Source organism: Aquarana catesbeiana, linkage group LG06 (assembly GCF_042186555.1).
Source record: "Aquarana catesbeiana isolate 2022-GZ linkage group LG06, ASM4218655v1, whole genome shotgun sequence".
Classification (NCBI taxonomy): Eukaryota; Metazoa; Chordata; class Amphibia; order Anura; family Ranidae; genus Aquarana; species Aquarana catesbeiana.
The window spans coordinates 68692628-68708053 of NC_133329.1; the positions used below are offsets into that span (position 1 = coordinate 68692628).

At 42.6% G+C, this 15426-nt stretch overlaps 1 protein-coding gene across 12 annotated transcripts in view; it reads left to right on the top strand.

Annotated features, from left to right (window-relative positions):
* Positions 1-15426, top strand: part of LOC141148587 (uncharacterized) — a 580328-nt gene that overhangs the window by 518337 nt on the left and 46565 nt on the right. For 11 of the 12 annotated variants that reach the window (XM_073636167.1, XM_073636171.1, XM_073636177.1 and 8 more), the window contains 2 exons: positions 1391-1642; positions 6944-7285. In XM_073636167.1, coding sequence (XP_073492268.1) covers positions 1391-1642; positions 6944-7285 — 594 coding nt within the window. The remainder of the gene's footprint in view (positions 1-1390; positions 1643-6943; positions 7286-15426) is intronic. The other variant, XM_073636176.1, reaches the window with a different exon arrangement.

Below are 15426 nucleotides of genomic sequence, written 5' to 3' on the forward strand. Positions count from 1 at the left end.
CAAATTTATACCATGCTGACTAACAAACATATTTCAACACTGACATAATAAGGAAATTACTTCAATATGGTATCCTAAAACCAATGACCATAAAGCTCTTGCTATCCATACCGAATTTCCAAATATTTCTTCAGTGTTGTCACATGAAAAGATATAATAAAATATTTACAAAAATGTGAGGGGTGTATAGTATCTCACAAAAGTGAGTACAGTACTCACAAATTTGTAAATATTTTAATCTATCTTTTCATGTGACAACACTGAAGAAATGACACTTTGTTACAATGTAAAGTAGTGAGTGTAGAGCTTGTATAACAGTATAAGTTTGCTGTCCCCTCAAAGTAATTCAACACACAGCCATTCATGTCTAAACCGCTGGCAACAAAAGTGAGTACACCCCTCAGTGAAAATGTACAGATTAGCCATTTTCTCTCCCCAGTGTCATCTGACTCGTTAGTGTTACAACGAGTGTGAATGGGGAGCAGGTGTGTTAAATTTGGTGTTATCGCTCTCACTTTCTCATATTGGTCACTAGAAATTCAACATGGCACCTCATGGCAAAGAAGTCTCTGAGGATCTGAAAAAAAGCATTGCTCTACATAAAGATGGCCTAGGCTATAAGAAGATTGCCCGGCCCCCCTAATCTACATGCAGGGCGCTGAACACATGGATTTCAACAGGGTTTTTTTTTGTTTGTTTTTTTAAGCACATGATTAGAGCCCGAGGCTCTAATTGGCTTCAAAAAAGGGTGGACTTGGGGCACAGAGCACTGCCCCCTGAGCCCACCCAGTTGTGTGACAATAGCCATTTTCTTCCTGATTCTCCTCCCGGCCAATCAGGAAGCGGGTCCTGAGACCCGATTGACCAGGGAGTCTTAGGACCCCTGGCCAATCGGGTCTCTTGGGTCTCAAGACCCACTTCCTGTTCAGCCGGGAGGAGAAGCAATGGCCCCGGAGCGAGATCCCTGTCATCTGCCTCCTAAGCTAAGGAGGCCTCTGTCCGTCCGTCTCCCATGGGGGGGATTTGATTGACGCCTTCCCTTCCATCTCCTGCAGGGAGGGGTGGCTGGCATGGGCTTGCCCCCCCCCCCAAATATTGAGCACCAGCCACTACTGAACTTTCATTTTCTTAAGTTTATCCCCTACAGCCTTTAACCTATTGTATCACTTGACCCTCCCTTCTAGATTGTAAGCTCTAGCAAGCAGGGCCCTCTGATCCCTCCTGTATTGAATTGTATTGTAGCTGTACTGTCTGTCCTCATGTTGTAAACGTTGCGCAAACTGTTGGTGCTATAAAAAAAAAAATTCAGCCCTGTTTATGAATGGATTAGGGTTTTCTAACAAACTTCTTCATAGTACTCGGCTGTTAAGCAAAACTATTGATATTTTAGTGGCTGAAGAAAATCCATCTGATGCATCAAAAAATATAAAACAAACTCCAACCAAACCAAGCTGGTCTACAGGGAAAACTGGAGGCAAAAGTCTTGGATCTCCTGAGCAACATCTTCCACCTAAAGATTTACAAGTATCTCCGAGATCGAGACAGTCATTTGCTGAACAGCCACCAAATCAAAGTGAAGAAAGCAATACAACTATAACTCCAGCAAAAAGACCAAAAGAAAATCCTAATACACCACACAATCGTAAGTAACTTGGTTAACATTAGACATGTGCAATTTGTTTTGTTCCCAATTTGTTTATTAACACATTTAAACAAAATTTTTTAATGCAGAAAAATCCGAATTAACCAAAACACATTTATAGAATTTTTCACTGATCATGCTGCAATGATGGGCAATGGTGAGGCTGCAGATGGGCACTGATAAGGCTGCATTGATGGGCACTGACCGTTTCCTTCAAAATTCTTTATTTAAAATGTAAGTTTTTTTCCTGAAACTTCCCTCTTAAAATTAAGGTGTGTGTTATACACCGATAAATATGGTAGTTATCCTTTAGAATTTTCGGATATTCTTTGTTATTTTCGAGCTTTCAAATTATCGAATTATCATCGAATTTTAGGAATTTTTGAATTAACGAATTGCGATCATATAGTATGACACGGAAAAACTAAAAAAAAAAAAATAATAAAAAACGAATGAAACAGAAACTAAAACAAATAAATTTTTTGGCAGTGCACATGTCTATTTCTGATGTGAAAGGGGGGCACCCTGTTGTGAAAGCGAGGACTTTGTTGTTATGCAGGGCTTCTTATTTAAAAGGAAGATCTGATGTGGGACTCTGATTATTTATTATTAATTTGTTCCGTTCCAATTGTTTAGATGCGGCATTCATTTTTTTTAATTCGTAAGTTCGGATAAATTCGTATTTGTTACGTTCACTAATTACCAAATTTGAAAGGAAATTCCAATACCTATAATTTATTAGTTATTAATAATCGGATTTTCTTATGTTTGGATCTTCAGATCTTCGAATTTACGATTTGCGATCGTGACGAATGACCTGAAAAAGGAAAAAAAAAACAAAAGAAAAAAAATGAACAAATTTTTCGGCAGTGCACGTCAAGTTAACATTAGACAGGCTGAAGGTATTAGAAGATACCAAATATTAAAAGGAAAGGGGAACACCAGAGACAAAAGTAGAAATACTTAGAGTAAGGCGGGGGGGAGGGGGTAACAGTGGTTGGGTGGGTATAGGGAAAGGCATAATGGGTAATAGGGGAATTTTTTCTTTTTTTTTTTTAAATACATACGCTAACATTAAAGAAGGAACCCACTGGGCTTTTATATATTCCTATAAGAAAAGAAACCACAATGATGTGGACCTGAGAATGGACGAGTTTTGAAAGACAAGCTGAAAAAGTCTCTCAAAAAGAAAACACTGATGTGGTAAAAAAAAAAAAACAAAAACAAAAAAAAAAGTTAACATTAGACAGGAGAAAAAAAAAGCTTAAAGTCTATGTACAACTAAAAACCAAAATGTAACATACTGTAGCTTACCAGTGCTTAGATTTGGTGGCTTAAAGTGAAACTTTTATTGTTTCACTTTAAGCATTATTAAAATTACTGCCCGAAAAAACGGCTGTTTTTAAAACTTTTTTTTGCATTGATCCATGTCCCCTGGGGCAGGACCCAGGTCCCCAAACACTTTTTATGACAATAACTTGCATAAAAGCCTTTAAAATTAGCACTTTTGATTATTCATGTTCGTGTCCCATAGACTTTAATGGTGTTCTGATGTTCGAACAAATTTTTTGCCTGTTCGCAAGTTCTGGTGCGAACGGAACAGGGGGGTGTTCGACTTATCCCTAGTCATGAGTTATGTCTTTCCACAAAGATTAGAGGTGCGCCCTTTCAACGCATGCTACTGCATGTACGTTCCTTAACATTTACTAAGATTTTGGGCGCTCAATGAAAAAACTCATGTAAACGGGACGCAAGAGCCGCTTGCGCATGCGCAATGCTTACATGGATCTCACGCAGTTTTAAACGTACTTGCAGGCGCAGAAGGTTATCTCTGAAAAAGTTACTTTCTCATTCTATTTTGGCCATGTCTGTTACTTGGGCAGTTGTTACTATACTTCCTCACATTACCCCATAATATTGGCACCTCCATCTTCTGTCAATATTGAATCAGTAGTATATTTAGGTTTTGTGCTGCCCTAGGCCTGACTAAACTTGTGTACCCCCTAATTTAAATAGGATCCACCCCTTCCTGTCAAGGCCACACCCCTTGCTGTTTAAGACCCGCCCTGAAATTTTCGAGTGGGGACACTAGTTCTGAAGGCTTGGGGGGGTGTGGCAATGGATTCCCTTAGTTTGCATAGATTTCCTCTCACTTCCTGTTTGGATACGGGACCGGAAGTGAAGGGAAATCTCTGCAATGGGACAGGGAAAAAAACAAACTGACAGGGGTTATAACCCTCCCTTACTCTATCCAAAATGGAAAAAAAAAAAGTGTTGCCTATAGTTCTACTTTAAGCACAAATTTCTGATAATTTTATGGAGAGGACTAAGGAGATATAACCATGCCAATGGTGTAGCAGAAAACATATAGCACAGTGAGGAAGGTTTGTGGTCCAGGATGATATTACAGTCAAAATTAGAAGTGGCGCGCCCCCCCCCCCACAGTTGCAGAATGCCGGCCGCCCGCATACCGGAAGCAGTGCAGCCACTTTATGGGGGCGCTAGACTAATTTGCCCCTCAGCCCAGTCCGCCCCATACGACTGGTGCTACACTAAAAGTGTAGCGCAAGCCAGCGAGGACTCTTTTCATGTTGTCCCCCTGCAAAATGCTGCCCTAGGCCTGGGCCTTGTCGGCCTAGGCCAGGATACAGCATTGTATTGAATTGGAGATGTCCTGTGCGCCATGTCCATAGAGGTGCACAGATTACATTCTCCAGTACGCCGAGACCGCAATAGTAAATGGTGGATTCGAGCTCTGTTACCGGTGCACCACATTGTAAATATGAAAATGTGCGTTGCGCCTTGCTCTACTGAAGGCGCACTGCTTTAGTAAATCAACCCCATATTGTCACAGTTGACGGTGCTAGCTGCTACAGAGGGAGCCCTATTAAAATGTTTATATGGGGCCCCACAGTTTGTAGCTACTCCCCTGCCTCTGACAGGCTTGTATTGCTAAGATTTGCCTAAATATCCACTTGCTGCCCAAGCCAAATCTGACATTTCTCATGCACATACAAAAATCATAATTTTTAGTATTTGTTTAGAACATTACCCCCAAACATTATATATTTTCTGGAGAACAAAATGGTGACTGTTGCCTATTGTATGCCACTTAATTTTGGCAGAGGTTTATCAAACACAACTTTTCTGGAAAAAATCAACTTTAATTTTAGTGTACACAAATGCAGTATAATACCCAGTCTTTTGGTAAAATATAAAAAATTATGTTCCATTGAGTAAAGAGATAACATGTCATGTGTTAAAACTGCACAAGCCCAAGGAAAGACAACAAACTACGGCACATTAACTACTTCAGCTCCGGTAAGTTTTACCCCCTTAATGACCAGGCCATTTTTGCGATACAGCACTGCGCTGCTTTAACTGACAATTGTGCGTTCATGTGACGCTGTACCCAAACAAAAGTTATGTCTTTTTTTCCCCACAAATAGAGCTTTCTTTTGGTGGTATTTGATCACCTCCTGTGATTTTTATTTTTTACACTGACAATTTTTTAATTTTTTTTTTTTTTTTTTGCTATAAAACCCAACAATTCCCAATAAAATTAAAAAAAAAATCAAATTGATTAATCAATTTAGGCCAATATGTATTCAGCTACATGTTTTTGGTAAAATAAATCCCAATAAACATATATTGATTGGTTTGCGCAAAAGTTATCACGTCTACAAACTAGGAGATACTTTTATGGCATTGTTATTTTTATTAGTAATGACGGCGATCAGCGATTTTTAATGGGAATGCAACATTGCAGAAGACAAATCGGACACTAAGTGACACTTTTTTGGGGACCAATGACACCAATACAGTGATCAGTGCTAAAAAAATTGCACTGTCACTGTAAAAATTACACTGACAGGGAAGGGGTTAACATCAGGGGCGATCAAAGGGTTAGGTGTGTCCCTAGGGAGTGTTTTCTAACTGAGTGGGGGATGGACTGACTGGAGGAGAGAGACACAAGATCTCTCTCTTCCTCTCTGACAGAACGGCGCTTTGCCTTGTGTATATAGGCAGACCGCTGTTCTGCGGTCCCAGGGGCCATCGCAGCCACCAGACCCGCTGATTGGCTCCCGCTTTGTCCAATCACAGTGGAAGGGGGTCATCAGCAGTGCCCCAGACCTCCTGCAGGAAATCAAGTACAGGTACGTGATTTTGCGCAGCTGGGCCGCCCTGCCGCAGTATATATGCGGTGGGCGGTCCAGAAGTGGTTAAATTATCCATAGGTGACGTTTTCAAAGACTTTACAGGTTACTAGTTTAGAGTGACACAGGAGGTCTGGGTGCTAGAATGATTGCTCTCACTCTGATGTTCATAGCAATAACCTACATGTGTGATGTAATCATCATTTACATATGCGTGCCAGCCCTATGTGAGCATTTACATTTGCGCATAAACAGAGGGGTGTGGGAGTGCTTTAAATTTTTTGATATTTATTCATATATTTTATTTAAATCTATTTTTTTACGCTGTTTCTTTTTTTCTTTTGTATTCAACTTTATTGCTATCTCAAGGGATAAGCCCTTTTAAATAGAATGGTCAGTGACAGGTACTCTGCCCTCCAAAGCAGACAATCAAACCAAGGTCGGTTTGATCAGCTGCTTTACTAGTCTGTAACAGTCAGTAAACAATGGGCCAAAACCGGAAGTGAGGAAATTCTCGTCACTTCCGGTTTCATACACCATAGAGACAATCATGGAATGGATGTTCCTCCTTCTCTTTGGTAAGCCCAACCGCCCACATCAATCCCAGGCTCCCCTGTGGAATGGATCAGGTGGCTGTATAGCCATTCAGATGACTTTACTTTGAGGCTCGGTTCTCACTGGAACCAGCTGCGAATTGCACAGGAACGCTGTGCATCCCTATTCTCTGGTTCAGTGATGAATCAGGGCCGAGTCTTTGCCTGAATTCGGCCCTGAAACGGAGCTAAAGATGCAGTGCGCTCCACAGCCGCCCTGGAGATATGTGAACCGGAACCCAGCAACCAATTCGCATAGGTGTGAACCCAGCCTAAAGAGTATTTTCTACAGAAAATGTACCTGCCAGAATCATGGCTGCAGCTGCAGTCATGATCCTGGTATAACCACTTAAACTTGAGGACGTACAACCTATTGCAGGACGTGGATATAAAAAAAAAAAAAAAAGAGGTTTCATATATCAATTTCCAATACATAATAGTCTGAAAATCCCTTGCATACTGTACAGCATCTTTTATTGTATAATGCAAAGTCTAATGCATTTACTATTCACTCTGTTCCATTCATTGACACTCTGTCTGAATTTCTACAGGACAGCTGCCTGAGATTGGAGAAATAACAGTACCAGAACTGATAGCTGGAAAAAAGGCCACCCTCTCATGTAGAATTTGTAATTATATTCCTGGTGAGCACAAAGTTTCATGGCATGTAAAAGAAAAATCTACTGGTGATGTCATTGCTGCAAATTATGATAGAAAGAAGCACGAAAGTATAGAAAAAGATAAGGATTCTGATGACCCGAACACCCACATAACTTACCTGGCTTTAGTACCTGTGGAGAAGTCTGATGAGGGATCAGACTTCATCTTGAGATTGGACCTTCCAGACTCAGCTTGTCCGATCGAGAGAAGAACAGGACCCATACTTGTGAAAGGTGAGCAGTTCCACCATGTTGTACCATGTTAATAATCATGTAGTGTGGTTGTACAAAAACATCATGCAGGTATGTGTTGGTGAAGTGCTGGATCCCAGAGTAGATATGGGTATGCCTATATATCAAGAATAATGTACAAGTGAATGTGAGAGATGACATCACTGAGGGAGCTAGGGAGGAGGTGGAGTCCTTATGGGTAGAGCTCCAAAGGAATGAAGCTAAGGGGAAAATAATACTGGGAGTATGCTATAGGCCCCCTAACCTGAGGGAGGAAGTGGAGACAGATCTATCAAAATTTGGATTAGCAGCAAGGATGGAAAGTATTATCATAATGGGCGATTTTAGATATCCAGACATAGACTGGACGGAGGGAACCGCGCCTTCATTTAAGGTTCGCCAGTTCCTTAATGTCTTGCAGGACAATTTTATGGGTCAGATGGTAGACGCACCAACTAGTAAAAGAGCATTACTGGATCTACTGATTACCAACAATACAGACCTGATCACGGATGTGGAAATACAGTACGGGGAAATTTAGGTAACAGCGATCACAGCTCAATTAGTTTCAGTATAAATCACACAAATAGGAAACATAAAAGGAATACAAAGACACTGAATTTCAAAAGAACCAACTTCCCCAAACTACAAACCTTGCTAAAAGGCATAAATTGGGATAAAATATTAGGAACAAAGAACACAGAGGAGAGATGGGTTTGCTTTAAGAGCATATTAAATAAGGGCATTAGACAATGCATCCCATTGGGTAATAAATTTAAAAGAGCGAACAAAAGTCCTGGATGGCTTAACTCCAATGTAAAAATGCATATAAAAGCACAGGAGAAGGCCTTCAAAAATACAGTGTTGAGGGATCATCCTTAGCATTCAGACTTTATAAAGAATGCAACAGGAAATGTAAGGGTGCAATTAGGATGGATAAGATAGAACTTGAAAGACACATAGCGGAGGAGAGCAAAAAAAATCCCAAGAAATTCTTTAAGTATGTAAACAGTAGAAAAGGGAAGACAGACCATATTGGCCCCATAAAGAATGAGGAAGGACATCTGGTTACAAAGGATGGGGAGATGGCGAAGGTATTGAATTTATTCTTCTCCTCAGTCTTCACGAGTGAATCGGGGGGCTTCAGTAACCAAAACTGCAGTGTTTATCCTCATGACACAACACAGGAAGCGCCTCCATGGTTAACAGAATTAAAATTAGACTTGAGAAACTTAACATTAATAAATCACCTGGACCAGATGGCTTGCATCCGAGGGTACTTAGGGAACTCAGTCAAGTGATTGCCAGACCGTTGTTCCTGATTTTTACAGACAGTCTACTGACTGGAAAGGTACCAGCTGATTGGAGAAAAGCCAATGTAGCACCAATATTTAAAAAGGGCCCAAAATACATCCCTGGGAATTACAGACCAGTTAGCCTAACATCAATAGTATGTAAACTCTTGGAGGGGATGATAAGGGACTATATACAAGATTTTAGTAATGAGAACAATATCATTAGCAGTAATCAGCATGGATTCATGAAGAATCATTCTTGTCAAACCAATCTACTAACCTTCTATGAGGTGAGTTGCCATCTAGATAAAGGAAGGCCCGTAGACGTGGTGTATCTGGATTTTGCAAAAGCATTTGACACAGTTCCCCATAAACGTTTACTGTACAAAATAAGGTCCGTTGGCATGGACCATAGGGTGAGTACATTGATTGAAAACTGGCTACAAGGGCGAGTTCAGAGGGTGGTGATAAATGGGGAGTACTTGGAATGGTCAGGGGTGGGTAGTGGGGTTCCCCAGGGTTCTGTGCTGGGACCAATCCTATTTAATTTGTTCATAAATGACCTGGAGGATGGGATAAACAGTTCAATCCCTGTATTTGCAGATGATACTAAGCTAAGCAGGGCAATAACTTCTCAGCAGGATGTGGAAACCTTGCAAAAAGATCTGAACAAATTAATGGGGTGGGCAACTACATGGCAAATGAGGTTCAATGTAGAAAAATTTAAAATAATGCATTTGGGTGGCAAAAATATGAACGCAATCTATACACTGGGGGGAGAACCTCTGGGGGAATCTAGGATGGAAAAGACCTGGGGGTCCTAGTAGATGATAGGCTCAGCAATGGCATGCAATGCCAAGCTGCTGCTAACAAAGCAAACAGAATATTGACATGCATTAAAAAGGGGATCAACTCCAGAGATAAAACGATAATTCTCCCACTCTACAAGACTCTGGTCCGGCCGCACCTAGAGTATGCTGTCCAGTTCTGGGCACCAGTCCATAGGAAGGATGTACTGGAAATAGAGTGAGTACAAAGAAGGGCAACAAAGCTAATAAAGTGTCTGGAGGATCTTAGTTATGAGGAAAGGTTGGGAGCACTGAACTTATTCTCTCTGGAGAAGAGACGCTTGAGAGGGGATATGATTTCAATATACAAATACCGTACTGGTGACTCCACAATAGAAAATAAACTTTTTCGCAGAAGAGAGTTTAACAAGACTTGTGGCTACTCATTAAAATTAGAAGAAAAGAGGTTTAACCTTAAACTGCGTAGAGGGTCCTTTACTGTAAGAGCGGCAAGGATGTGGAATTCCCTTCCACAGGCGGGAGCATCGATAGCTTCAAGAAACTATTAGATAAGCACCTGAATGACCGCAACATACAGGGATATACAATGTAATACTGACACATAATCAGACATAGGTTAGACTTGTGTCTTTTTTCAACCTCACCTACTACCCTGTTTCCCCGAAAATAAGACCTAGTGTGTTCGTCAGTGATGGCTGCAATATAAGCCCTACCCACCAAATAAACCCTAGTTAGAGTCCTTGATGGTCTTCTTTTCAGGGTAGGGCTTATTTTCGGGGAAACAGGGAAGGGCTTATTTGGGGGTAGGGCATATATTGCAGCCATCACCGACAATCACGCTAGGTCTTATTTTCGGGGAAACAGGGTATGTAACTATGTAAGATAAAAAACAGATCAGTCAGATCTAACTTTTAGAGGCAGCTCTCTTTCAGTCGAGGTATTGTAGCGCTACCCCCCGCAGGAGTCGCTGGATGTATTGGGTTCTCTGTTCTTACCTTGAACTCTACAAAGACCTCTGTACCTCCGACACCTCGGGTATACCCTTCAATAAACACACATGGATAACTTTTGGTAAGTGCCTTAGGGTCACCCTGAAATGAGGCTCGAGACCGTAAAGTATGATAACAAGTTATATTAAAGTGATTGTAAAGGTTCTTTTTTTTAAAATAACAAACATATTATACTTACCTGCTCTGTGCAAGGGTTTTGCACAGAGCGGCCCCGGTCCTCCTCTTCTGGGGTGCCTGATTGCGCTCCTGGCTCCACCTTCCATGGGGGCACCCGTGTGGGCACGCTCACAAGTCCTGCTGCTGCGTCCATTAACACAGACAGCAGGACTCTGCCCCGTCCCCCGCTCCCGTGTCATTGGATTTGTTTGACAGCAGAGGAAGCCAATGGCTCCCGCTGCTATCAGTCTATCCAATGAGCATGGAGACAGCAGCTGGAGTTGCTGGGCTCGTGCACATCGCTGGAACGGACGGACTCAGGTAAGAAAAAGAGGGGGGGGCTCTGGGGGGCAGCTGCAGCACAGAAGGTTGTCCATCTTGTGGCAGAAAAATGTAACTTCGTGCAAGAAAGGGTAACCATGACATGGCATTATTAAACCAGCACATTTCAGTTACAATGAGCCTAGTTACAGTACCCCAAGGGTTCTCTAGAGCATTAGAAGGATGAGAGCCACAATGCTTGATTCAGCCCCATAAGAATTTTGTTTTTCAGGACACGTAATCAGAAACCAACATGTTTCGGGGTAAAATCCCACCCTTCATCAGGTCTTGTGTGCTGACAGTAAATTTATATTTGTACCTTTTTATTTAGAGTGAATTTTGTATTGGATTTCAATATTATTCTGGGACACTGATTGAGTGGAAACATATTATATTATATACTAAGTGAACTGTAGTGTGTCACATTTTGAAAGTGGCACATTTTGGAGGCCAATAAATCTCCCTTCACCGAGCCTTAAACAACATATCAAAATATTTAGTTGACTCACAGAACTCCCAGGCAAACAAATCTATAGCAGGAGATATTCCTAACAGTCGAGTAACTCTGCTATCAGAAGCATAACTACTCCTCTTCCTACTAACTACTACTATTGACTGTCCTTCCCATAGTGAGGGGAATCCCCCTCTTGGATAGCTGTCCCTGGAACAGGTGCCCGCATGCAGTGGCGGCCCGTCCATTAGGCGCCGCCCCCCTATCTATGCGTACAGCTACTTAATCTACATGCGGGGCACCAATGAGAGGTTTTTTTTTTTTTTTTTAAGCACCTGATTAGAGTCTGAGGCTCTAATAGGCTTCAAAAAAAGGATTGACTCAGGGTGTAGAGCACCGTGCCCTGAGCCCACCCAGTTGTGTGACAATAGCGAATGAATATTCACTATTGTCACACTGATTCTTCTCCCAGCCAATCAGAAAGTGGGTCCTGAGACCTATTTCCTGATTGGCTGAAAGGAGAAGCCATCCTATTGGCCTAGGAGGTGGAGGAGGGAGGAGATGGCCACTGTGATGCTGAGGAGATGCAGGGGAAGCCCAACTGATGGAGGGGGTGCACGAAGGAGACTGAGGGGGGAAGTCCCTGCATCAGTCCGGAGGGCAGCACAGGGTGAGTAAGCCGGCGACCAGGAGAGGGTGGGGTGTGGGTATGGTGTGTGGTGCAGGCTGGAGCAGCAGGGGTAGGGGGGTGTCCATGGTCAGGTCTGCAGCTGCCCCCCCTGACCGATGGAGCACCAGCCGCCCCTGCCCACATGAGAAGATTTCTCCTCATTTCTTGCTCCAGGAACGTCTCTAAATATTTGTATTTTCTCTCACTGTTTCAGGGACATTGTCCACCAGTACAAAAAAGGAGTATGACTCTACCCAAATAGAGACAGAGACAACAATAAGAAACAATATGTGTGCAGTTTGCAGTGCTATCCACAAAATAAAAATGTGATGCAAAGTGCATAAAACAGAACCCAACACTGCTGTGCGTTACGCACAACCACTAATATATAGTATTAAATGTGCGTACATTGAAAAGATATGGGAAGATTGCAAACTATATACCAAAATCATGTAATAAATATATGAGAAGATTGCAAACTATATACCAAAATCATGTAATATTAGAATTTGAAAATTTCGTATAACATAATAGGTCAGTGAAAACCACTCCATCAATAGTAAACAATCAATAGAGTGAACATAAAAATCCTCATATAATGTGTGATAACAGAAACAAGTCCTTGTATCTAGGTATTTATAACAAGTGCAATGCTCACCAACTCAACACCAAAATGATGAAAATAAATAGTAATGAAAAATAATCCTACGAATCACCAAGATCTTACCCCTGTCTCCCATCCAAGTGCTAACCAGGCCCATCCCTGCTTAGCTTCCAAGATCAGAATAGAACCAGGCACATACAGGGTGGTGTGGCCATAGGCCTTTTCCCCCAATGTCTATTGTTAATAGCAATATGTGTAATCAACCAGCATTACATAAAAGAATATTGTGGTAATAAACAAAAATATAAATTTACAAAGTGCTTAAGGGGTTGTTCTATGCATTAGAACAAGGGTCTTCAAACTACGGCCCTCCAGTTGTTCAGGAACTACAATTCCCATCATGCCTAGTCATGTCTGTGAATGTCAGAGTTTTGCAATTCTCATGGGATGTGTAGTTCCGTGACAGCTGGAGGGCCGTAGTTTTAGGATCCCTGCATTAGAATAAAAAGCCTTCTGTGTGCAGCAGCCCCCCTCGGCCACCCTAATATTTCCCTGAGCCCCATCTCTGTCCACGAGTGTCTTGGCCGTCCGGGACCCTCCCTCCTGATTGGGACACAGCAGCAGCACCATTGGCTCCTGCTACTGTCAATCAAAGTTAGCTAGCCAATCAAGAGAGAGAGGGGGCAGGGCCGGGCCGCAGCTTTGTGTCTCAATGGACACAGGGAGCTGCTGCTCAGATTGGGTGCTCCTATAGCAAGCTGCTTCCTGTGGGGGCACTCAACAGGCGGGAGGGGCCAAGAGCACAAAATAGGCACCCGAGAAGAGGAGGATTGGCGATGCTCTGTACAAATCCACTGCACAGGGCAGGTAAGTATAACGTTTATTATTTTTATAGGAAAAAAAATGAGACTTTACAATCACTTTAAATCCACAAATAAATATGGAGGCCTATACAGCAGAAAATACACTAGGACAAAATAAAAATAGCCGCGCAAGCCGTGATGAGGAAATAGGATGAGCTCCTCAGGCTGTCACCATCAAACACTTGTAAAGTCTCCCAGGTGTCATTGATCACACACAAGGCTTACCAAGTAATGCAACCCACTATATAAGAATGGTCACATATGCATAGTGAGATTCTCCCAGCAAAAAGGCGGTCTCTCCAGCCTCCACTCATCCACAGAGACACCAGGAATTTTGCTGTCAGTTGTCACCGTATACATCCACAACTTGCAGGGAACTGCTGACCCACTGGGAATTAGCACAGAAGGGCCAATGCACATATGATAAAAGAGGCACTCCAGCAAGCATGAAACCACCCATAAAAGGGAATGTATTAAGTCTAAGCACTTACAACCGTTCAGAAGTAACACAGCATACTGTATCACATTGTGCAGCAGCATGGAATTCCAGCATCAAAATTGCCACTGTTCCTTCGCACATGCTCAGTAGCGCAAGTATACGGGTCCGCCCTACCAGTTTCGTCACAGATGACATCGTTAGGGGCATTTATACATGCCCATACTGAGCTGTTTAAATAGACATATCCGGCCAAGGAGGATCACAACCCATTGGCTAAGAGAAACATCAAACAAATATTTAAAACAATGCTATCCACAGCGTCCTTGGATCAACACAAGCACTTGAGTCAGCTCTATTAATCGTGAAAGAGTGCTCAATATCCCCATCTTGTGCTCAAATAGTAAAGTACACTCCAGATAAATACAGTGTGCTTAATACTTCAAAAAAAGACATGACCACTGACCTAGGGGATAGAGTAGTGAGGAAATATAGGTGAGTATAATGGTGGAGGTCAGGGGGGCCAGGTTTTCATGATATCTCTTATCTTAAAGTGATTGTAAAGTCTCGTTTTTTTTCCTATAAAAATAACAAACATGTTATACTTAACTGCCCTGTTGCAGTGGATTTGCACAGAGCAGCCCGGATCCTTCACTTCTCGAGTCCCTCTTCTGTGATCCTGGCCCCTCCCTCCTGTTCAGTGCCCCCACAGCAACAGCTTGCTATGGGGGCACCCGAGCTGAGTTACAGCTTGCTGTGTCCATTCAGACACAGAGCCCAGACCCGGCCCCCCTCCTCTCCCCTGATTGGCTCGCTGACTTTGATTGACAGCAGCAGGAGCCAGTGGCACCGCTGGTGTGTCTCAGCCAATCAGGATGCGATGGCTGAGATACTCGTTGACATCGCTGGACAGAGAGGGACCACAAGTAATGCCCCGTATACACGTTCCGATTATCGGACGACAAAAGACGCTTTTGAACAGATTGTTCGATATTCTGATCGTTAGTACGCAGCTTTCGACAGCCGATCACGACAGTCCATCCAACCAAATCCAAAGGGACAAACAGGAAAACTTTGGTCGGTCGACAGCCTATTGTACGACAATCGTGTAATCAGTACAGTATGCGTCCGCTAAAAGTCGATTGACAAACACCACGCATGCTCGGAAACACGAAAATAAACCAGAAGGATACAGGCACGAAATGTGAACGATCTGTCGTACAATAATCGGAACGTGTGTACGGGGCATAAGTGTTAGGCGGTCTGAGGGGGGCTGCTGTACACAGAAGGTTTTTTTATCTTAATGCATGCGTGTCACTTTGTGCGTCGGAATTGTCCACACACGGTCGGAATTTACGCAAACGGATTTTGTTGCGGGAAAATTTTATAGCCTGCTCTCAAACTTTGTGTATCGGAAAATCCGATGGAAAATGTCCGATGGAGCCCACACACGGTCGGAATTTCTGACAACAAGCTCCGATCGCACATTTTCCGTCGGAAAGTCTGACCGTGCGTACAGGGCATAACTG